Source organism: Mesoplodon densirostris, assembly GCF_025265405.1.
Source record: "Mesoplodon densirostris isolate mMesDen1 chromosome Y unlocalized genomic scaffold, mMesDen1 primary haplotype SUPER_Y_unloc_1, whole genome shotgun sequence".
Classification (NCBI taxonomy): Eukaryota; Metazoa; Chordata; class Mammalia; order Artiodactyla; family Ziphiidae; genus Mesoplodon; species Mesoplodon densirostris.
The window spans coordinates 4,588,237-4,612,635 of NW_026778236.1; the positions used below are offsets into that span (position 1 = coordinate 4,588,237).

The 24,399-nt window shown below is 35.4% G+C and overlaps 1 protein-coding gene and 1 pseudogene across 2 annotated transcripts in view; one reads left to right on the plus strand and one right to left on the minus strand.

The window, feature by feature from the left end:
* The first annotated feature begins 21,982 nt into the window (after window positions 1-21,982).
* Window positions 21,983-22,755, plus strand: LOC132482987 (XK-related protein 3-like; annotated as a pseudogene).
* A 1,396-nt stretch (window positions 22,756-24,151) lies between these two features.
* Window positions 24,152-24,399, minus strand: part of LOC132482951 (cilia- and flagella-associated protein 77-like) — a 49,349-nt gene continuing 49,101 nt past the window's right edge. For both annotated transcript variants that reach the window (XM_060088216.1, XM_060088212.1), the window contains one exon: window positions 24,152-24,360. In XM_060088216.1, the coding sequence (XP_059944199.1) occupies window positions 24,352-24,360 (9 nt within the window). In that variant the 3' untranslated portion in view covers window positions 24,152-24,351. The remainder of the gene's footprint in view (window positions 24,361-24,399) is intronic.

A 24,399-nucleotide genomic window follows, 5' to 3' on the forward strand; every position in this document is an offset into this window, starting at 1 on the left:
TGGCTCTCCCACTTCAGAGGTACAGCACTGACTCCTGGCTGCACCACCAAAAGCCTTTCACCCACATGGCTCAGAATAAAAAGGAGAAAAAGTAGAAAGAAAGAATTAGTATAACTAGAAATTAAGAAAGAAAGAAAGAAGGAAAGGAGGAAAGAAAAGAGGGTGGGAGGGATGGAGGGAGGGAGGAAGGAGGGAATGTAGAAAAAAAGAAAGAGGGAAGATAAGTAAATTAAAATAAAATATGGTAAAATATAATAAAGTTATTAAAATAAAAAAATAATTATTAACAAAATTTTTAAAAAAGACAGATAGAACCCTGGGACAAATGGTGGAAGCAAAGCTATACAGACAAAATCTCATACAGAAACATACACATACACATTCACGAAAAGAGGAAAAGGGAAAAAAATCCATAAATCTTGCTCTGAAAGTCCACCTTCTCAATTTGGGATGATTCATTGTCTAAAGGAGGGAAGGAAAGGATGAAAGAAAGAAAGAAAGAAAGAAGGAAAGAAAGAAAGAAAGAAAGAAAGAAAGAAGATAAAATAAAATAAAATAAAGATAAAATAAATTTATTAAAATAAAAAGTAATTATTAAGAAAAAAAATTTTTTAAAAAACGGACAGATAGATCCCTAGGACAAATGGTGGAAGCAAAGCTGTACAGACAAAATCTCACACAGAAGCATACACATACACAGTCACAAAAAGAGGAAAAAGGGAAAAAATGATAAATCGTTTTCTCAAAGTCCACCTCCTCAATTTGGGATGATTTGTTGTCTATTCATGTATCCCACAGATGCAGGGTACATCACGTTGATTGTGAAGATTTAATCCTCTGCCTTTGAGGCTGCTGGGAGAGACTTCCCTTTCTCTTCTTTGTTCGCACAGCTCCCGGGTTCAGCTTTATATTTGGCCACGGCTCACGCCCGTCTCTGGAGCTCCTTTAAGCAGCACTCTTTGTTTTTTTGTTTGTTTTTTGGGGTTTTTTAAAATTAGTTTCTGCTTTATAACAAAGTGAATCAGTCATACATATACATCTGTTCCCATATCCCTTCCCTCTTGCATGTCCCTCCCTCCCACACTCCCTTTCCCACCCCTCCAGGTGGTCACAAAGCACTGAGCTGATCTCCCTGTGCTATGCAGCTGCTTCCCACTATCTATCTACCTTATGTTTGGTAGTGTATATATGTCCATGCCTCTCTCTCGCTTTGTCATAGCTTACACTTCCCCCTCCCCATATCCTCAAGTCCATTCCCATGTAGGTCTGTGTCTTTATTCCTGTTTTACCCCTAGGTTCTTCATGACAATTTTTTTTCTTAAATTCCATATATATGTGTTTGCATACGGTATATGTCTTTCTCTTTCTGACTTACTTCACTCTGTATGACAGACTCTAGGTCTATCCACCTCATTACAAATAGCTCAGTTTCGTTTCTTTTTATGGCTGAGTAATATTCCATTGTATATATGTGCCACACTCTTAATCCCCTCTCCTCGTGCACCAGGAAACAAAGAGGGAAGAAAAAGTCTCTTGCCTCTCTGGCAGCTCCAGACTTTTTCCTGGACTCCCTCCTGGCCAGCTGTGGTGCACTAGCCCCTTCAGTCTGTGTTCATGCTGCCAACCCCAGTCCTCTCCCTGCGCTCTGACTGAAGCCCGAGCCTCAGCTCCAGCCCCGTCTGCCCCGGAAGGTGAGCAGACGAGCCTCTCAGGCTGGTGAGTGCCGGTCAGCACCGATCCTCTGTGCGGGAATCTCTCCGCTTTGCCCTCTGCTCCCCTGTTGCTGCGCTCTCCTCCATGGCTTCAAAGCTCCCCCCCTCGACAACCAGCAGTCTCCACCTGCAAAGGGGCTTCCTAGCATGTGGAAGCCTTTCCTCCTTCACAGCTCCCTCCCACAGGTGCAGGTCCCGTCCTTATTCTTTTGTCTCTGTTGCTTCTTTTTTTCTTTGGCCCTACCCAGGTACGTGGGGAGTTTCTTGCCTTTTGGTAGGTCTGAGGTCTTCTGTCAGTGTTCAGTAGGTGTTCTGTAGTAGTTGTTCCATGTGTAGATGAATATCTGGTGTATCTGTGGGGAGGAAACTGATCTCCGTGTCTTACTCTTCCACCATCTTCCCCTGAGCTCTCCAGATTATTCTTTTCTTAACTGCTCTACATACATGATGAGAGCGAGAAAAACTAAGTGCCAATGGGAAATATCCATATGGTGAACAATCTCCAAAACAATGAGAGAGGGAGGGTTTTTTTGGCACTTGGAAGAAGTTACTTTGACAAATTGATTTGATGTAGGAATAATGGTGCCTACAACTGCAGTGCATGAAGGAGGTGACACCTACATTCCAATACTGTGAAAATCTCAAAGTGAAAAACAAGTCTTTTGACTAGAGGTACATGATTTGAAGAGAAGGAGAGGGATTGAAGCCAAAAGGAGCACATAAATTGAGGGTAGGAGCCTATTAGTATAAAATTCCAAAATAGCCTGAGATGCCTGGAACATTGGCCACTTTTTCCTTCTCTAGGGATCAATTAAGATGAATAGATTATGCCCATACTTATAAATAAACTAAGCGAAGGTCACTAGGTTCTTTTCATAGGTTATATCTGTTCTGAGGGACAATGAAAACAACTCTAAGCCTACCTGTCAATACCTCTGTCTTGTTTCCTACCCCTTTAACCCCCAAATGAAGCAAAAGAAAACTGTAATTGGATTTCACCTTGGGCTCCATAATGGTGGATTGGTGGCTCAGTGAAGTCTGAATAGATTCAACAACTCCTCTGCTGTCTGCCCCCAAATACCAAGTAAGGAATGGCAGCTTCATGACTTAACACCATCTATCTCCAACACTAAAGATGGTCTTCATGTAGTTATCCTGTTCTCTCTCCATCATGGTAGAACAATTGTGTTAGAGTTAATAGCATATTATTTAGTTATTGGTTGCAAGATCCAGACTAAAGACAAGGACTGTGTATCACCCTGAAATTCTGGACTTGGAGCTGATGCAGTAGCTGGATATGATTCTGAAGAATAAATAAGTGGGTTCGTATATGGAAAGAAGGGTGTGAATGAATGTCAGTATTCAAAAGGTATTGGAGACGTATATTCACTGCTGCCTAGCATTCATTCTCCCCCTGTCATGGTAAAATAGAATGGCATTCCTTTGGGGGAAATACCCCACTTCGTGTTTCTCAGCTATGCAGTTTGACCCAAAATTCTGTTTCACCAATGTATCCCAAGTAGCTTAAACCAATCAGCTAAATCAGGGTTTTAGCCTTGGAACCACTGACATTTGGGGCTCTACATTGTGGGGGTCTGTCCTGTGTATTGTAGGATATTCAGCAGCATCACTGGACTATACCCACTACATGCCTTTATGATACTCTACAGTTAAGATAACGAAAAATACTTCTAGACATTGCCAAATGTCCCCCTAGGAGGAGAGGGATGAGGATAAAAATCACCCCTCATAAAGAACCACTGAGCTAAATTCACCCCTCATTTTACTAATGAGTGTTCTTAATATCAAAAAATTAATAAGAGGTATACCTTATTTAGTACTTATTATACACGAGGAATTGCTCAAATAATCCTCAGTAGCTCCACGAGACAGTGTACTAATTAGGGTAAAGACAAGATTTGTATAACAAAGAGATACCAGAATGCAATGGCTTAGAGAACAAAGATTTTTTCTTATATTCAATGGTCTTTACATGAGCAGTGCAGGTTGGTGGAGTTCTACAGTCATTTAAGGACCCAAGCCCCTTCCATTTGTTGTCTATTTGGTCTACATTATCATTCTCTACATGGTCAAAGATGGATGACCACCACATCAGGGTTCCACCAACCAAGAAAGGGAAAAGGTAATGGAGGAAGTATACACAATGCCTTTCAAGGTTGAGAATTGAAAGTGGTACCCATTACTGTCACACATTCCATTGGCAAGAACTTAGCTGCATCCCCACACTTAATTATAAGTCAACCAGCAAATAGTGTCCAACTGCACAATCATGTGTTCAGCTACAACACAACTGTGGACTGAATGTTTGTGTCCCCCAAAATTCATGTTGAAGCCCTGATCTGCACTGTGATATTATTTGGTGGTAGGGCCTTTGGGAGGTATTTAGATTATTATGGTGGAGCCCTCATGAATGGGATTAGTGCCCTTATGAGACACAGGAGAGATGATCTCTATCTCTGTCATGTGAGGACAGAGCAAATGGTGACCATCTGTAAACCAGGAAATGGGTATTCACTAAGAATCTGACAATGCTGACACATTGATCTTGGACTTCCAGTCTCCAGAACTGTGCAAAATAAACGTTTGTTGTTTAAGCCACCCAGGTTTTGGTATTATTATAGCAGCTTGAACTGACTTAAAAAATACTATAGCTTTGACAGAAGGGGAAATAATTTTGGTAGAAAATTAGCAGTCTCTGCATATTACCATGTTACAAATGAAGAAAGCAAGGTACAGAGCTGAAGTAACTTGCCCAAAATCATATGGCTGGCAAGTGGGACTGGAATACAAGCAGCTAATTCCAGAGCCCATGATCTTAAACCCTATATCACTACTTTTCAAATCTCTGAATGATAACCTAAAACAAGAAAAGTATTTTACTTAGCAACTTAGTACATATATGTATCTGCACATGTTTATATGTGTGTATGTTTCATGAAACAATCCCTACCCTTACCACAGTCAATGAATGCCAATATTTCTATTCTATTCTATTCTATACTATTTAATTTTTTAACTGTTGGTCATACCCGCTAAATTGATTTTGCAAACCTCTGATGTGTGATTAACAGTATGAAAACAGTGCACTTCACTCAATTCTAGTAGGAGAATTGGAATTTGTTGGAAGGCTATTGGAGAGCTCATGGTATGAATAAGAAGGCTAGAAAATAAGATTCAGAAAACAGGTAGGCCCAGAGACTTCCAGAAACCAAGAATCACAACTAAAATCTTGTCATCGGAAGAGCCTGTCAAGATACACCTGAAACCATTGTTGATGTTACTTCCACCTCTGCCCCTGGACGCTGGTTGTCATGACACTGTTACTGAAATAAATGCCAAACCAGGTTGCCTTCTGTGTCTCTCTCACTCCATATGCAATGTCTCAGGAGGAAGCATCCAGTTGGCATATTTTGGCCACATAGTTATGCCCAGGCTCTTGGGATCAGGCAGAGCAAGAATCTGGCTTTTCAGCTCACAAAACAACAGAAATGAGGTTAGATTCTGGGCAGCCCAAAAATGAAGAAACAAAAAGGCAATTGTACAATATACTCATAAACCACTAGAAGAAGCATATATTGGTACAGCCACTTGGAGAGCAATTTGGCATTATTTTGTAGAACTAAAATATGTATCCTATGATGCAGAAATTCTATTTCTAGGCATAGAGTCTAGATTGAAATTCCCATACAATGGGCATAAAGAGACATGTTTAAGTATGTTCACGGAAGCATTATCTATAACAATGAAAACTGGAAACAAGCTAAAGGTTTATCATTTCAAAAATGAACAAGACTTGGTCTTATTCATCTTTAAATCCTAGCACCAAGCACTGCTGACAGATTATCAGAACCACATAAATACTTGTTGAAATGAACAATTGAACGAATGTCCTGAATGTCAATCAGGAATTATCCAGTGAGTGATATACAGGGATGGACTGAAATATTCAGATGGTTTCTTTCGAAGAAACCATCATGTGGTGTAAAAAAATGTGGGTTTTAGGTTATGAAAAGGCTTGGTATGATACCAAGTTATGGTTGTGCCACCTAGGGCAAGCTACTTAACCCCTGGGCCTCAATCTCCTTGTCTATAAATGAGAGGATTAATGGAATAAGGGATCCTGGATAGGTAGTGCAGGACATCCTAACCATTGGGTTCAATGCTGCACAGTGACTGAATGATGGGCATGGCAAGAAGGTGATCCCTCAGCCTTTGGGTTGCCTAGAGCCCCTGGGCCAGTCATCTCCTGCCTTGAGCATCCTCATTCATCTTTTACTCCAGTATAAAATATTATAATTTTCTACGTGTGCCATGACATGAAAACTGATAAGAAGCACTAGCATCTTGCAGTCCCTGGCACATAGAATATACTCAGTGAATGTTAGTTCCCACCACTTCCTGATGGAATGTGAAGCTCTCTCAGGATTTATATCTACCAGGGTCACATGAGATATGAAATCAGGTAGGTCTTGCCAGATCTCCTGGAAGTGGCTCCCCTAAAAGTCACAAAGGATTTAAGAATGGCCTCAATATATTCTTCACACAGGAGACCACCTGGGAATTTTTCAAATATACAGAACAAAAGTCATGGGGTCTAGAGTGAGCCAAACGAGGGATGGAAAAGAAATGTCCTTCAATCTTACCTCCTAAACTTCACCTTGACTCAGACCATCTCTTTTCCCTATTCTATCTCAAGATCTTATCTGTTTTGTATGTTATCACAAATAACGGTGTTGAGAAGGAACACTTTTCTATTCTGGGTGTCTCCTTCCACGTGAAGAGGGTTCCAAAAGTATAACACTCCTGGCCTCTTTCTGCCCCCTTATTCCACCCCAAGGGAAATGGAGCTAACTGATAGGTTTAGAGGGAGAAAGTAGGCACATGTGGCCCAACTTCATTATTTCTTCCCCTTGGAAGCTAACATCCTAGAGAAACCATGTGTTCTTAACTCCACACACAGTACACTTATTGGAAATCAGCCTGCTGCCCAGAAAGCCTGCTGTGACCCAAGGCTACCAGTAATGAAATGAGGAAATCTATCTCATTACAAATTCTTACTTGTCCCATACCAGCCATATTCTCTGATATCAGCTTTCTCAATAGGTCATACAGGCAGCCAGGCCAAACCAGACCAAGCAGATGGCTTAACAGCATAGGTTTTTGGAAAAGGTTGGACTTAGAATCACATGAATCTAAAACCACATCTCAGTTCCACTCCTTGAAAAGCTGTGTCACTTTGGAGAAGTTACAAATTGTTCATCTAGCCCTCTGATTCCTTCAAAACTAAAACAGGGATTTGAAAATGGGTCAGTTAAACATATACCTACTATAGGAAAAAGCCATTCCTCTCCTTGAAGCATCCATCCAAGAGAAGTTAAAACATATGCCCATACAATGCTCAGAGCAGCTTCATTTGTAAACACTCAGAACTGGAAACAACCCACATGTTTATCAATGAGTTCATGGATAAACAAAGTGGTATATTCATAAAATAGGATACCACTCAGCAATAAAAAGGAACATATACACAACAACATGGATGAATCTTAAACTAATTATGCTGAGCAAAAGAAGCCAGGCTAAAGAAAGTACATATTGTATTACTGTATTATATAAAATTTTCAAAAATACAAATCAATCTATCATACCAGAGAGCAGCTAGATCAGTGGTTGCCTAGGGGAGGCTGGGGATGGGAAAAGAGTAGTGAAAAAGGTCGAATTAAGAGGGGCACAAGAAAACTCTTGAGGGGGTGAATATGTTCATTAGCTTAATTGTGGTGATGATCCTACAGGTGTCAAAACATCAACTTGTACTTTAAATATGTACAGTTTATGGTATAGCTAGTGACACACCAATAAAACTGAAAAAAAAATATGTGTCAAAGCATATATAGGGAAGAAACAGTAGGAATCAAATCCCCTGATCACTCTTCAAAAGTGGCACCTTTTTAATCAACTAGACTTCAGTAAAATAATTTTTTTTGGATTACTGGACAGGCTCACCAGAAGAAGAGACAGAACCCAAATAAACAAAATAAGAACTAAAAGATGAGAAATAAAAAGCAATACCACAGAAATATAAAAAAAAATCATAAGAAAATATTATGAACCGTTAAATGTCAATAAACGGGACAACCAAGAAGAAATGGACAGGTTTCTAGAAACATACAGCACACCAAAACTGAATCAAGCAGAAATAGATAATTTGAACACACCAATTACTAGAAATAATATAGAATCTGTAATTTTACAGGTCCTTACAAAACCTTTTTTTTTGATTCCATATATATTGTACCAAGAAAAAAACCAAAACAAAAAACTCCCTACAAACAAAAGCCCAGGACCAGATGGCTTCACAGGCAAATTCTACCAAACATAAAGAACAAAACGTATACTTATCCTTCTCAAACTCTTCCACAAGATTGCAGAGGAGGTAGCACACCCAAGGTCATTCTATGAAGCTATCATCACCCTAATACTAAAACCAGGCAAAGACACTACCAAAAAAGAAAAGTATAGGCCAATAGAATCATACACCATGATCAAGTTGGATTCATTCCAGGGTCACAAGGATGGTTCAACATATGCAAATCAATCAATGTGATACTTCACATCCACAAAAGAAAAGGCAAAAACCATCTCAATAGACATAGAAAAAGCTTTTGAAAAAATTCAAAATCCATTCATAATAAAAACTCTCACCAAAGTCGGTACAGCAGGAACATATCTCAACATAATATAAAAATTATTTATGACAAACCCACAGCCAACATAATACTCAATGGTGAAAAGCTGAAAGCCTTCCCACGAAATTCTTGAACAAGACAAGAATGTCCAATCTCATCACTTCTATTGAACATAGTATTGGAAGTCCTAGTCACAGCTATCAAATAAGAAAAAAAAAAGGTATCTGAGTTGGAAGAGAAGAGGTAAAATTGTCATTATATGCAGATGACATGATACTCTATTTAGAAATCCCTACCACTCTATACAAAAATTATTAGAACTGATAAATGAATTCAACAAGGTAGCAGGCTACAAGATTAATATACAAAAATCAGTTGCATTTCTTTACACTAACAATGAAATATCAGAAAGAGAAAGTTTAAAAAAATCTCATTTAAAAACCACATAAAGAATAAAATAAAGGGCTTCCCTGGTGGCGCAGTGGTTGAGAGTCTGCCTGCTGATGCGAAGGACACGGGTTTGTGCCCCGTTCTGGGAAGATCCCACATGCCGTGGAGCGGCTGGGCCCGTGAGCCATGGCCGTTGAGCCTGAGTGTCTGGAGCCTGTGCTCCGCAACGGGAGAGACCACAACAGTGAGAGGCCCGCATACCACAATAAATAAATAAATAAATAAAATAAATAAAAATAAAATAAAATACCTAGGAATAAATACCAAGGAGTTGTAAGACTTATATGTTGAGAACTATAAAACACTGATAAAGGAAACTGAAGATGATTCAAAGAAATGGAAAGATACTCCATGCTCTTGGAATGGAAAAATTAATATTGTTAAAATGATCATACTATCCAAAGCAAGACACAGATTTAATGCAGTCCCTATCAAATTACCCTTGACATTTTTCACAGCTAGAACAAAGAAGTCTAAAATTTATATGGAACCACAAAAGACCCAGAATTGCCAAAGCAATCCTGAGGAAAAGACAAAAGAGCTGGGAGCATAACCCTCCCAGACTTCAGACAATACTATAAAGCTAAAATAATAAAAAACGCATGGTATTGGCACAAAAACAAACATATAGATCAATGGAACAGAATAGAGAGCCCAGAAATAAACCCACACACCTATGGTTATCTAATCTTTGACAAAGGAGGCAAAAATATACAAGGGAAAAAAGACAGTCTCTTCAGCAAGTGGTGTTTGGAAAGTTGGACAGCCACATGTAAATCAATGAGAGAACACTTCCTCACACCATAACCAAAAATAAAATCAAAATGTCTTAAAGACTTAAATATAAGACATGACTCCATAAAACTAGAAGAGAACATAGGCAAGATATTTTCTGACATAAATCAAAGCAATATTTTCTTACATCAGTCTCCCAAGGCAAAAGAAATAAAAGAAAAAAAAAGACAAATGGGGGCACTGCCCTGATGGTGCAGTGGTTAGGAATCCACCTGCCAATGCAGGGGACACGGGTTCAGGCCCTGGTCTGGGAAGATTCCACCTGTCGCAGAGCAAGTAAGCCCATGCACCACAACTACTGATCCTGCACTCTAGAGCCTGCGAGCCACAACTAATGAAGTCCACACACCTAGAGCTAGCACTGCACAGCAAGAGAAACCACCACAATGAAGAGCAGCGCCCACTCCCTGCAACTAGAGAAAGCCCTCATGCAGCAACAAAGACCCAAGGCAGACAAAAATAGGTAAATAAATAAATGTATTTTAAAAAACAAATGGGACCTAGTCAAACTTATAGGCTTTTGCACAACAAAGGAAACCATAAACAAAACAAAAAAACAACCTATGGATTGGGAGGAAAAATTTACAAACAATGTGACCAATAATGGATTAGTTTCCAAAATATACAAACATCTCATACAGCAAAATATCAAAAAAAAAAAACCCCAAACCAAACAACCCAATGAAAAAAATGGGCAGAAGACCTAAACAAACATTTCTTAAAAGAAGACACACAGGTGGGCAACAGGCACATGAAAAGATGCTCAACATCGCTAATTATTAGAGAAATGCAAATCAACACTACAATAAGGTATCACCATCACTGTAGTCAGAATGGCCATCATTAAAATACAACAGATAACAAATGCTGGAGATGGTGTGGAGAAAAGGGAACCCTCTTACACTGTTGGTACGAATGTAAATTGTTTAGGCCACTATGGAAAACACTATGGAGCTTCCTCAAAAAACTAAAAATACAGTTGCCACGTGATCCAGCAATCCCACTCCTGGGCATTCGTCAAACAAAACTATAATTCGAAAATATACATGCACCCCTATGTTCATAGCAGCGTTATTTATGATAGCCAAAGCATGGAAATGACCTAAGTGTCCACTGACAGATGAATGGATAAGGAAGATGTGGTTCATATATATACAGTGGAATACTACTCAGCCATAAAAAAGAATGAAATAATGCCATCTGCAGCAACATGGATGGATTACCTTCTGAGCAAATTCAGAAAGAGAAAGACAAATACTGTTTAATATCACTTGCATGTGAAATTAAAATACAACACAAATGAACATCTCTACAGAACAGAAACAGATTCACAGACATAGAGAACAGATATGTGGTGGCCAAGGGAGAGGGGAGGTGAGGAAGGGAAGGTTTGGGAGTTTGGGATTAGCAGATGCAAACTAATATATACAGGATAGATAAACAGCAGGGTCCTACTGTGTAGCACAGAGAACTATAGTCAATACCCTGTGATAAACCATAACAGAAAAGAATGTGAAAAAAATATATATGTATAACTGAAAAAAATGTTATATATTTATGTATATATATACATATATATGTATATATATATGTAAGGGGAAGACAAATACTGCACGATTTCACTTATATGTGGAGTCTAAAAAGTCAAACTCATAGAAACAGGGTGGTTACTAGGCACTGGGGTAACAGGAAGATATTTGTTGAAGGGTACAAAGTTTCAGTTATAAGATGAATAAGTTCTGGGGATCAAATATACAGCATGGGGGATTTCCCTGGTGGTGCAGTGGTTGAGAATCCACCTGCCAATGCAGGGGACACGGGTTTGAGCCCTGGTCTGGAAAGATCCCACATGCCATGGAGCAACTAAGCCTGTGCACCACAACTACTGAGTCTGCACTCTAGAACCCATGAGCCACAACTACTGAGCTCGCGTGCCACAACTACTGAAGCCCATGCACCTAGAGCCCTTCAACAAGAGAAGCCACTGCAATGAGAAGCCCACACACTGGAACAAAGAGCAGCCCCCGCTCACCACAACTAGAGAAAGCCCACGCACAGTAACAAAGACCCAACACAGCCAAAAATAAAAATAAATAAATAAACAAAGAAAAAATTTAAATGTACAGCACAGTGACTATAGTTAACACTGTACTCTGTACTTAAAAATTGCTGAGAGTAGATCTTACATGTTAGAACCACATATACACACACACACAAAGGTAAATATGTGAGGAGATGAATGTGTTAACTAACCTTAGTGTGGTAATCATTTCACAATATATATGTGTATCAAATCACTTAAACTTATACAATGTTATTTGTCAATTATATCTCAATAAAGCTGAAAAAAAAGAAATGCAAATCAAAACTACAATGAAGTATCACCTCACAGTGGTCAGAATGGTTAACATCAAAAAGTCTGTAGATAATAAATGCTGGAAAGGACATGGAGAAAAGGGAACCCTCCTATACTATTGATGGGAATGCATAAGAGGGTTCAACCACTATGGAAAACAGTATGGAGGCTCCTTTAAAAACTAAAAATAGAGTTACCATATGATCCAGCAATCCCACTCCTGGGCCTATATCCAGAAAAGATGAAAACACTAATTTGAAAAGATATATTTACACTTATGTTCATAACAACACTATTTACAATAGCCAAGAAACGAAAGCATATATATATATATTCATATATATAATGAATATTACTCAGCCATAAGAAAGAATGAAATACTGCCATTTGCATGTATGGATGGAAATGCATGGATCTAGAGATTATCATACTAACTGAAGTTAAGTCAAAGCCAAATATTATATGATATCATATATGTGGAATCTAAAAAATAATACAAATGAACTTATTCACAAAGCAGAAACAGACTCACAGACATAGAAAATAAATTTATGGTTACCAAAGGGGAAAGGAGGGGAGGGATAAATTAGGAGTTTGGGATTAACAGATACAAACTACTATATATAAAACAGATAAACAACGAAGACCTATCGTATAGCAGAGGGAGCTATGTTCAATATCTTGTAATAACCTATAATGGAAAAAAAAACCTATAATGGAAAAGAATCTGAAATAATTGTAAAGGCATTAGGGGGAAAATGTAATTTGTTAGCAGTAGTGGGAAAGGCAAGTAATTTTGTGCAACTGGTCAGGTAAGTAAAATTTATAAAGTTGTTTCACATAGTTGAAAAAAAATAAGAAATAGTCGTATTTGCAAATGTTGAGTCAGTGAGTTTTCAGTGGCAGTTATTAACTATTCATTGAAATAAATCTATCTTATGAGTTTTAAATGTTCCAGAAGGGATATATGTACCAATTAATAAAATTATACTGCTACTACATTGTAACAAAGTGAAGAATTTTCGCTGCAGAGGAAATAATTTTTGTTAAATCCCGAGAGACCTTTAAATCCCTCATATTAAGTTGTTCAGTCCAAATTAAGGAACAGATTTCTCTAAAGATAAAGGTGTCTCTTCCCACAACTAAGTAGCATCACATTTTCTTATCTCATTTTAAAGCTTTAAGACTAAGATAAGCTTTTAACATGTGTCAAGGCAAAGGAGAAAATAAAATTAAATGTACTTGTTCTATCCTGTGGCAATCAACACACTTGATAGAACTTCCATGATGTTATTGATTTGATAAAAATAGATTAGTAAATGGACATTAAAACTAAGAACAGCAAAATGGCAATGGCTCAAGTTTTACAGCAGCATTGATAAAAATTTCATACAAAATGAAATAATAAGGTTAAAAACAGCCAGAAAAATTATAGAGAAAATAATAAATATGAAATCAGGAAGACTAGTAAAGTTAGGAAAATTGTCTTGGTGAGAGATGTTAGTCAAAGAAAATGAAATTGGGAAGATTCTACTAAAAACATTCTGCATCATCACCATTATTTCTTGCCTGGATTATTGGAGCTGTCTTTTCCCTCTGCCATATCTGCATTTATTTCCCTTATGGTTTATTCCTCAAACAACAGCCACAGGAATTCTGTTAAAATCTAAGTCAAATCCTGCAATTTTGTCAGAATCATTCAGTTTGTCTCTGCGTAATGCAGTCAGTCTAAAAATAACCTAAAAATCCTTCACTTTTACGGGTAGAATTGCAGCACCTTAAAATAGACATATTGAACCTCTAACCACCAGTACTTTAGAAAGTCACCTTATTTACAGATGATATTATGTTAAAATGAGATCATGAGAGGGTGAGCTCTCATACAATATGACTAGTGTTCTTATAAAAGGGAAATTTGGACACACACACAAACATGCATGGAAGGAAGTGCCGTGAAGTTAACAGAACACTATGAGATGAGAGACGCACACACTGCAGTAATGCTGCTGCAAGCCAAAAAAGGCCAAGGATTGCCAGCAACCTCCAGAAGCTAGAAGAGTCAAGAAAGGATTCCTTCCTAGAGTGTTCAGAGGGAGCATGGCCCTGCCACTATCCTATTTCAGACTTCTAGCATCCAGAACTGTGAAAGATTCAATTTCTGTGGTTTGAAGCCCCAAATTATGATAATTCATTGTGGTACTCTTGGGAAATTCAGTCACCATACTTCCTGATTTCATGTTCTACTATTCATACTGTTTAATTTCCTACTACTAAGGGAATAGGGGTACTACTATTTCATGTGTTCTGATCCTGCCAAACTGACTGCATTAATATTTTTTAACATGCTAGACGTCCCCTTCTTCAGCACCTGTATGTGCCTCTCCTGTAGCTTTCCTCAAGAATGACTTATGATTTATATGTCTACAAAAAGCCTATGTCCTTAGAAAGGCATTTTTTGAACCTCTATATCTAAAATGCCATCCCCCTGCCCCCCAAACCTCTCACCTGGCTTCGTTGACCTTTTAAAGTCACATTCACTTCCCTCTGCTCTCCAGTACCTTGCCTTTGATGATCACTAATCTGTCCTCTATTTTTATACTGTTTTCATTTTGAGAGTGTTTTTAGATGGAATCAAACTGTATGTGACCTTTTGAGATTAACGTTTTAAACTTAGTATCATTACCTGGTGATTCATCCAATTATAGTCTGTCTTAATAGTTCCTTTTACTTGCTGTGTAGTACCGATGTTATGACTATACGACAGTCTGTTTGCCAGTTCACAATTGAAGTTCATATAAGATAGTTTCCATTTTTATTTATTAGGAATAAAGCTACTGTAAACCTTCATGTACAGGTTTTTCCAAAAACAAGTTTTCACAAATGTCCAAGAGTACAATTGTAGGGATTTGTTGTAACTGCATGTTAATTTTATACGAAACTGCCAAACTCTTTTGCAGAGTGAGTGTATTATTTTACATGCTGACCAGCAATGTATAAGTAATCCAATTTTGCTGCCTCCTCACCAACATTTGTTATTGTCACTACTTTTTATATTAGGTGTTTTAATATGTATGCAGTGATATGACTAATAATGTTGCATGTTTTTTCATGTGTTTATTTCCCATGTGTTTATTTCCCTCTTTGGTCCAATGTCTCTTTTAATTTGCTAATTGGATTGGTTGTCTTTTTATTTTTGAGTTTTAAGGATTCTTTATAAGTCTTAGATTCAGTACATAGAGTCTGTGAACTAATATGACAAAAACCAAATTAACAGGAAAAAAAGTGTATTTTTGTATGCTCACAGGAGTTTCACAGAAAAGAAGTGCATACTCCAATCAGGTTGTTAGACTAGGGGACTTATATCCCATCTTAACAAAGAGTGAAAAGACTAGACAAAGGAAGAGAGGGTTTGGACTTTGGAGGAGGGGGTTAACTTGTTGGAAGATGACTAGGAAATGTATGATAAATACCGGTTTTTTTTGTAGTTTCTTAATTCTATTAATCTTAATTGATAAGAATTTTTGTTTTCTTCAGAGCGCTTGTAAATGGCATGGTTTTTAATTTGGGCCCCAAATTAATGCAAGGGATAAGCAGGCACAATGCTGAAGAACCATTCAAAAAGATTATAACAATCAAATTCAAATGCCCAGTAACACTGTCTCCATATACACATGAAGCAAAACTGATAAATATACAAAGTGACTTTGAGAAACCAACAATTTTCATGAGATTAACACATCAGTCATTTGGACTGATAAACAACAAAATTTTTAGAAGTAATTAGGAATATTTGCAATTAACAATGAACAAACCTAACTTTATATTATAAATTATAATATATAATATTATAAATATGGAAAATATACATATTTTATATGTATATATAACATATACATTGCACATATATACATACTTATGTATAATGAAAACATGTATACATATTTACACATATACATTTGTAAGTGATATCATCTTGTTTATAGAAAATCTTGAGGAATCCATTAAAAAGATTTAGAACTAGTAGATAAGTTCAGCAGAGTTGCAGGCGAGACCAGTATACAAAAATCAATTAAATTTCTATAGACTGACAAAGGACAATCCAAAAATAAAGTTAAGGAAAGAATTTTACAAAGGAATCAAAACAACAAAATACTTAGGAATAAATTTTACAAATGTGCAAAACTTATAATCTAAGAACTATAAATCATTATTGAAAGAAATGTAAAAAAACCTAAGTAAATGCAAGGATATCCACTATTCATAGACTGGAACACAAAACTAAGATGGCAATACTTGCAAAGTATTATATACTTGCAGTATTAAATAATACTTGCAAAATCATACACAGATTCAGTGCAATCCCGTTCAAATTCCAGTTGACTTCTTTACAAAAATTGTCGAACTTCTTCTAAAATTTGCATGGAAATAAAAGGGACCTAGAGTATTCAAAGCAATTTTTTAAAATAAGGAAAATTTAGAGAACTCACACTCCCAGTTTCTGAGCTTGCTACAAATCTACAACAATCAAGGTAGTGTAGCACTGGCATAAGAACGTATCAAAAGAATAGAACTGAGAGTCCAAAAGTAAGCTCATCTACTTGACTACTTGAGGTCAATTGATTTTCAACAAAGGATCCAAGATAATTCAGTGGGAAAGAATAGTTTTTCAAGAAAAGGTATTGAGACAACTGGATATTCACAAGCAAAAGAATGGAATAGAATCTCTATCTCATTCCATATACAAAAATTAACTCAAAATTAATCAAAGACCTAAATCTAAGAGCTAAAATTATAAAACTCTTAAAAGAAATACAAACATAAATCTTCGTGACCTTGGATTAGGTGGTGGTTTCTTAGATATCTCACAGAAACACAACCAGTAAAAGAAAATAGTTCAATTGGACTTCATCAAAGTTAAACTTTTGTGCTTCAAAGGAAACCATCAAGAAAGTGAAAAGAACAACCCACTCTATGGGAGAAAAATATTAGTACATCATATGTCTGAGAATAGACTTTTATTTGGAATATTTAAGGAACTCTTACAATTTAAAGAGAAGAAAATCACCAAAACTATATGAGCAAGGGAGATAAATAGGCATTTCTCCAAAGAAGATAAGCACATGAAAAGATGCCCAGCATAATTTGATACCGGAGTGATGGATACTGAAGCCAACAATTCAAACTGTCTAGAATGGATATAAAAATAGTTTAAAAATAATAACAACAAATGTTGGTGCTTATGTGGAAAAATTGGAACTATCATACATTGCTAGTGGGAATCTAAAATGGAGTAGCTTCTTTAGAAAGGTGAAACATAGAACTACCATATAAACCACAGTTCTACCCTTACAGAAGTGAAAACATATTTTCATGCAATATGTTGAAACAACCCAAATGTCTATCAACTGATAAATAAACAAATTGTGTTTATCCATATACAATAGACTATTTTTTGACCATAAAAAGGAAAGATGTATTGACATGTGCTACAAGATGGATGAACCTTGAAAATATGTTATTTGAAAGAATTGAGTTAGTGAAGATCACATATTCTGTGATTCTATTTAAATAAAATGTTTAGATTAGGCAAATGCATAGCAGAAGAAATTACATTAGTGGTTACATAAGGTTAGAAGGACTGGGCAGAAAAGTGGGATGACAGCAAATGGGAAAAGGATTTCTATACGGAGGGATCATAAAGTTCTACAAGTGACTGTCGTGATGGCCACATAACTCTGAATATACTAGAGATTTGTACAATTTCATAGTATGAGTATAAGGTATATAAATTTTATCTCGAGAAATCTGTAACCAAAAATATTGTGGACAAATAGAGAAGTAAAAATATTGATTATAGGGCCTCCCTGGTGGCGCAAGTGGTTGAGAGTCCGCCTGCCGATGCAGGGGATACGGGTTCGTGCCCCGGTCTGGGAGGATCCCATATGCCGCGGAGCGGCTGGGCCCGTGAGCCATGGCCGCTGAGCCTGCGCGTCCGGAGCCTGCGCGTCCGGAGCCTGTGCTCCGCAACGGGGGAGGCCACAACAGTGAGAGGCCCGCATACCGCAAAAAAAAAAAAAAAAAAAAAAAAAAAAAAAAAAATTAAAATATTGATTATATTCAATATTTGGGCTGGGATGAAACTTCATTTTCTAATTTATATAATTGCTTTTTAGTAGGTAACTGCTTGACTTTCATGACAAAGATAATTTTATTTTTGAAAAGAAATACAGTATTTTAAATATAAATTTGACTGTTGATAACACTTCTGGTTAAAAACCTTAACATGGATAGCTGAGGCATACAAGATCAAATCAAGGATTCTTTAAATTCCCTTGAAGTTTTATATTTTTCTTCTGCTTGTTTTTTTACTCATATATATCTCCACCCTTTCTCTAACAGTTAATTTTACTGATTTGCTCTAGTTTTTTGTTTACATCATCATTTTCTAACCTATTTTATAAGCAAAGATTTGAGGGCTGTGTAATATATAGAAAACAGATTTTGGTGATTGAGCATTAGTTTTGAAAGGGGTTTATAAAAGGAAGTAAAAAATTAATAAGAATTCCCATGTTTTTAGTTTAGCTGAGAATTTGCAATTTCACGTCCGAAAAAAATTAAAGCTAATGTGTAGCAGAATTTCCCAATAGGATTAAATGTTTATCTCAGGTTGATAACTATTAACTTAGAAAAATATCATTCGCATTGAATTTTTTTCTGGAGATAGATCAACAGTGCAGATAAAACAGTTGTGAAAATAAGAATTTAAGAGGTAGAAGAATTTTAGTTGATGAATACCAAGCACTGTGAAGGGTCTATTACTTACAGCACACCAAGAGGTATAATGTTCACCTTTGTGAAAATAGCCCTTGGGAGCGATATATATATATATATATATATATATATATATATATATATATATATATATATATATATATATATACACATATATGGACCTAGGTAGATGCAGCTTGTGATGTGAATTTGCATCACTGCTGAGAAATCCCAAGTTTAGGAAATCCTCGAACTTTTAAGGGAGATAAATGCAAACTTGCCTATCCTCTGCCCCAGGAGATATAGTCTTTATTTCCATGGTCTTTCTGTACAAACCTTGAGGATAGTCTAGAGCAAACTCTGTCAGCCATGTATGTCCAGAAAATGCAAATATATATATATATATATATATATATATATATATATATATATATATATGTATATACACGCACAAGATAGGGGGTTGCCTTGGGCTGAGAAGGGGGTGGTGGAGAGAGATTAATTGCTTAATGGGTACAGAATAATTCTTTTTAATGTGATGAAAATGTTTTATGTTTAGATAGTGGTGATGATTGCTTAAAAAATAAAACCCACTGGCATGTATACATATTGTTCTAATAGATTTACCAGTAAAAGAGAAGAACGACTGAACAGGAGAATGGCTAAAGAAATAGAAGTTAATTAGCTAAAATAAAATTAGACTGTTTCTTTTAGCATTTAAGAGGGAAATGTTCAATAAACATTCTTAAAGGAAAATATTCATTTGTCTTTCAAACTTTATTAATACAAAATTGAATAAAACATCATTCAAAGATACAAAGAGAGCAATTATAGTACATTATCACAAAGATGTCATTTGACATTCTCAGAAGTTATCTGGAATTATATTTATATTTACAGGTGTAAAGGAAAAACAGTTACAATATTAACCTTTCTTACTAACTTTTTTTTGAAGAAGGAATGATGGTTTTAGTCTATCTGAACAACAAAATAGGAAGGAATAGCCACAGATTTGAAACTTTTAATAATCATGGTAGACTATATCTATTAAGCATAAAATATATTTTTAGGCCAAAATAACTGAGTTTCTCAAAGAAGTATGTGATAAAAGGACATAGAAGCTGAAATTAAAACCAATTAGATACACGTTTTCACATATCCTAGATCACTTAGTTATATTGAACCTTCAGTGATCAAACATGAAGAGAAAAATAAACCTAACATTATGAAGCCACTACAAAGGGTGATGTAAATATTTATGTTTTGAAATGGAATAATCTCTTATGGGTTCTATAATGAGAAAATATTTTCAAGAAAATTTAACTGTGTAAAATATGTGAAATAAATTTATATTTGGGAATGTCAAAGGTGGAGTTTGATCTCTGAATTTCTTTTTTATATTATTCTAGTAATTCATCTTTAAAGTTATAATAGATTTATAGAATAGAAGCAGAGAAACTGTACAAATAGGATCTGTAGACAGTGTGTCTGCAGCTGTGTATTCATTCTTTCTCTTACAATTGAATAATTTTTGACAAGTTTCTTAATTCCTGTATTGTTATATCTAAAAACGGCAAAATTTAAATACCTCTTTCTAGATTTCAGAAAATTACATGAATTTAATACATTTCAAATACTTAAAATATTGGCAAAGTTCATGGGAGCACTTAATTTATATTTGTTATATTTGCTCTTGTTTGTATTACTTTCATAAGTTAAATGACTTACGAAGGTATACTCTAGAATTTCTCCAAATAAGCATATGAACTTTTAGAGACAGATTGTCTTAAAACCTCCTTTTAATTTTTTTGGTTGGGACAGTTGACTCATTCTTAATCAATATTGTATGTATGTTTTTTAAAATCAAACATTCAGCTAGATATTATAAGAATTTGTATAAATTGTATTTAATATTCTTAAATAATCTTGTAGAGTTCCTATTGATTTGTTGTTTCTGATATTAAAGTTGTGTATTGGCAATATCTATCTTTGTTTTCAAATTTATGTATATAATTCATTTTGTAATTTACTACTATCTTTTTTGTTATTAAATCTTTTCTTCTGCTGCTATGGAGTTTTAATTTTTAAATTTTACTTCTTAACATTGAATTGTTAGGTCATTTATTTTTAATTTTGCTTGCTCATAAATGCAGTTAAGTTTGCTCATGTTTTTAGGGTTTCATTTTGAGATTTTCTCAAAGTATGAACAGGGTGTTGTTCATTCTCTAAATGGTGTGCAATTTGAATTTTGATTTGCTATTTTAACTTACATGAGAAATGACTCTTTGGTCTCTTTTTCTTTTCTCATTTAATTGCATCATTTGGAGAATGTTTTTAGAGAAATCAGTGTTTTTGAACGTTGCACACTTATATGTGAAAAGAATTTTCACTGTTTCTTTCAACCAAATTTAATGTAAAATTATTTAAACAGAATATTTGGTTCCTTTATATTCTTGATTATCTTGTATGTGCTTAGTTGTCTGATTTCTGAGAGAATAGTGTTGAAATAAAGTTAATTTTGCTTGTGGAAAATTTTATTTCTCATAATAATCCTGAAAAACATGTATATCTAAGTTCCTAAATTATTGATTCCTCTCCTTCTCTAACACCTCTTACACTTTCAGTCAGCAAAACTGTATATTTCCCGGATTTCTTTTAAGTCCACAAATTATATTTCTTTCCTGCTATCACTGTGGTCTAAAGCATGATCCATTTTAAATTAGCCTCCTACTTGTACCTTTTCTTTTCTTTTTTTTTAAACTAAAGTTTCTGTGAAGAACAGGGTTATTTCAGAGACTCCTAATGACTTTTACTTTGAATAAAATTTAAATTGCTTCCTATTCAATTACACGCCTTGCAGGATCAGATCAGATCTATCTCCCTAATCTCATCTGTGCTATTCTTTCCTGTCAGAGAATGAATGTATATATGTGTAAATGTATGTATGTACTTTGTTTATTTTCTCTTTTCCCAGGGAGAATATACAGTTCATATGAATATATTTACTGTATCTCTGATTATAGAAGCTTGATAGACACTTATTTCTTGAATAAGTGAATAAATTTTTAACCTCCAATAAACAGGGTAGATTGATAGGGATGTATCTTAAAAATGACAACTTTATGATAGAACATTGTTATTATTTATGAAAATATTCTCTAATATTTCAATATTTATTTTTAATAACATTGTTGATGACATTTTCCCCAATATCAGTTACTTATGGGGCTATTCACTGTAATATATTGGCCATCCAGGTCAAGTACAACAGTACTAATATTAAGTTACAGCCAATAGAATTCATCTTTATTATGATATGGTGTTGCTTGGAGATTCCCTCATGTGTAGTGATTCTGGTACTTTTTACTACATCTCTGAAACTGAAAAGCATGCCCTTTTTATTATTTATGTTTTCCATAACATTGTTGGCAGCATGGCTTGAGTTTTGTAGGAGTGAAACTTATGTTCCCAGCAAAATTAAAAAAAAATCCTATTCAGTGGGTATAGTACTGATGCTTATCCTGATCATTCTACTCTATGCTGACATCAACTACTCCTGCTAGTCAGCAGTGAAACTGCAGTTGTCAAGTGAGGAAATGATTAGAGATGGAAGTGGAACCATAGAACCCTATACTGCAGCATTCGTTTTCAAGAAAATATGATAATGATACTGGTATTTAGGCATTTTGGTGGGAAATCTTTATTGAATTGCTGTTACTCATTAATTGCCACACAGTTCATCATAACCTACAATTATCCATTGGTCTAATGCTTCTCTTCTATCAGTATTTTCATCCAGGGTGGTCAGACAAAGCATTACCATAACATACTGCAAATAGGCCTGAAGCAATGTGATTTTACATACAATCTAGAGAAAACTCAATTAAAAGAATAATATAGACAGCTGAGAATTTGCTACCAACCCTGGAGTAGGACTGGGTATTTTTCACTGAAGAGATTATAGGCTATCCATTAAGAAATGGACTTCCATAGAAAAATGAACATGCTGATTGTGACTTTATTAAGATACTAATAATGGTAAGAGACATTAAATTTCCTTTCACATAAAGCAAAAGATTGTAAGCAGTTGTTAATAAATTGATTTTTCTCTCGTGAATCTTTAGTACTTTGACTTATCATCACTTTCAAATAAATAACTTCTAATTTTTTCTCAACTCTAAAGAATTAACAAAACAAAACAAAACAAAACAAAAACAACAAGCTATCTAGGTCCCAAATGGGAGCAGGACAAATAAATCTATTTTCCACCTAAAACATCTTCAGAACCTGTGTCTTGAATTAGACCAACACTGTGTGCAGTCTAGAACATGAGTTATTTGTTTACATTCACCCTTCAAAAGTAGCGTTACCACAGGTTTCACTCAGTGTTTTGCTTAATGCAAGACAATTTGGAGGAGAACTCTTGTGAGCATGGTAATATTTATATCAATTTATTGTAGCTAAAGGTCCTCCTCATTGAACTTTGCCTAATAAAAAGCAATACCAAATTAATGCACCTTAAAGCACAAAACCTTTGTTGTTAAAAATAAAATGTCATGACAGAAAAAGTTAAAAGAAATATAGTCTTGTCCTAATGTACATAGTACAGTTTTAAAACCTATATATACTTTTATTTTGACTACATTTTTTTTTTAATTCTTGGGAAAGCAATAGCCTTTTGGGGTCAAGAACTCTAAGGAGTAATATAATTTGAAAATCCAATAATTTTTTTCCCTTCTAATAACTTTACCCGAAATTTGAGACAATAACTTTTTTGTTTATTTAAGTGTTTTTCAGTTTTATTGAAATATACTACATAACTTAAGGTGTATAATGTGATGATTTGATACAACTGTATACTGCAAAATAACTACCATGAAAGGTTAATTAACATATTCCTCACCTCACATCATTACAATTTTGTGTGTGTGGTGAGAATACTCATGATTCTTTCTTTGCAGTTTTCAAATACAGGCATGTCTTAAAAGATATTGTGTGTTTTTACAAATTGATGTTTATGGCAATCCATAAACATGAAGCAAGTTTATTGGTACTACTTTTGCAACACTATTTACTCACTTCACGTCTCTGTCACGTTTTGGTAATTTCACATTATGTCATACTTTTCATTATTATTATATTTGTTATAGTGATCTGTGATCAGTGACCTTTGATGTTACTATTGTAACTACACCCTTGAGGGAACGAATTGAATTTAGGCCAATTCAAGTAAAAAGGAAGAGTTACATGTCTTTCACTTTAAATCAAAATTTAGAAATGATTAAGCTTAGTGAGGAAGACAGGATGAAAGATGAAGTTGAAAGTGAAGAAAGGATGAAAGCTACGCCTCTTGTGCCAAGTAATTAGCCAAGTTGCAAATGTAAAGGCAAAGTTCTTGAAGGAAATTAAAAGTGCTGCTCCAGCGAACACCAATTATAAGAAAGTAAATCAGCCTTCTTGGTGACGTGGAGAAACTTTGAGTTGTCTGGATAGAAGATCAAACCAGCCACAATATTTCCTTAAGCCAAAGTCCAATCCAGAGCAAGACCTTAACTCTCCTCTATGAACCCTGAAAGAAATAAGGAAGTTGCAGAAGAAAAGTCTGAAT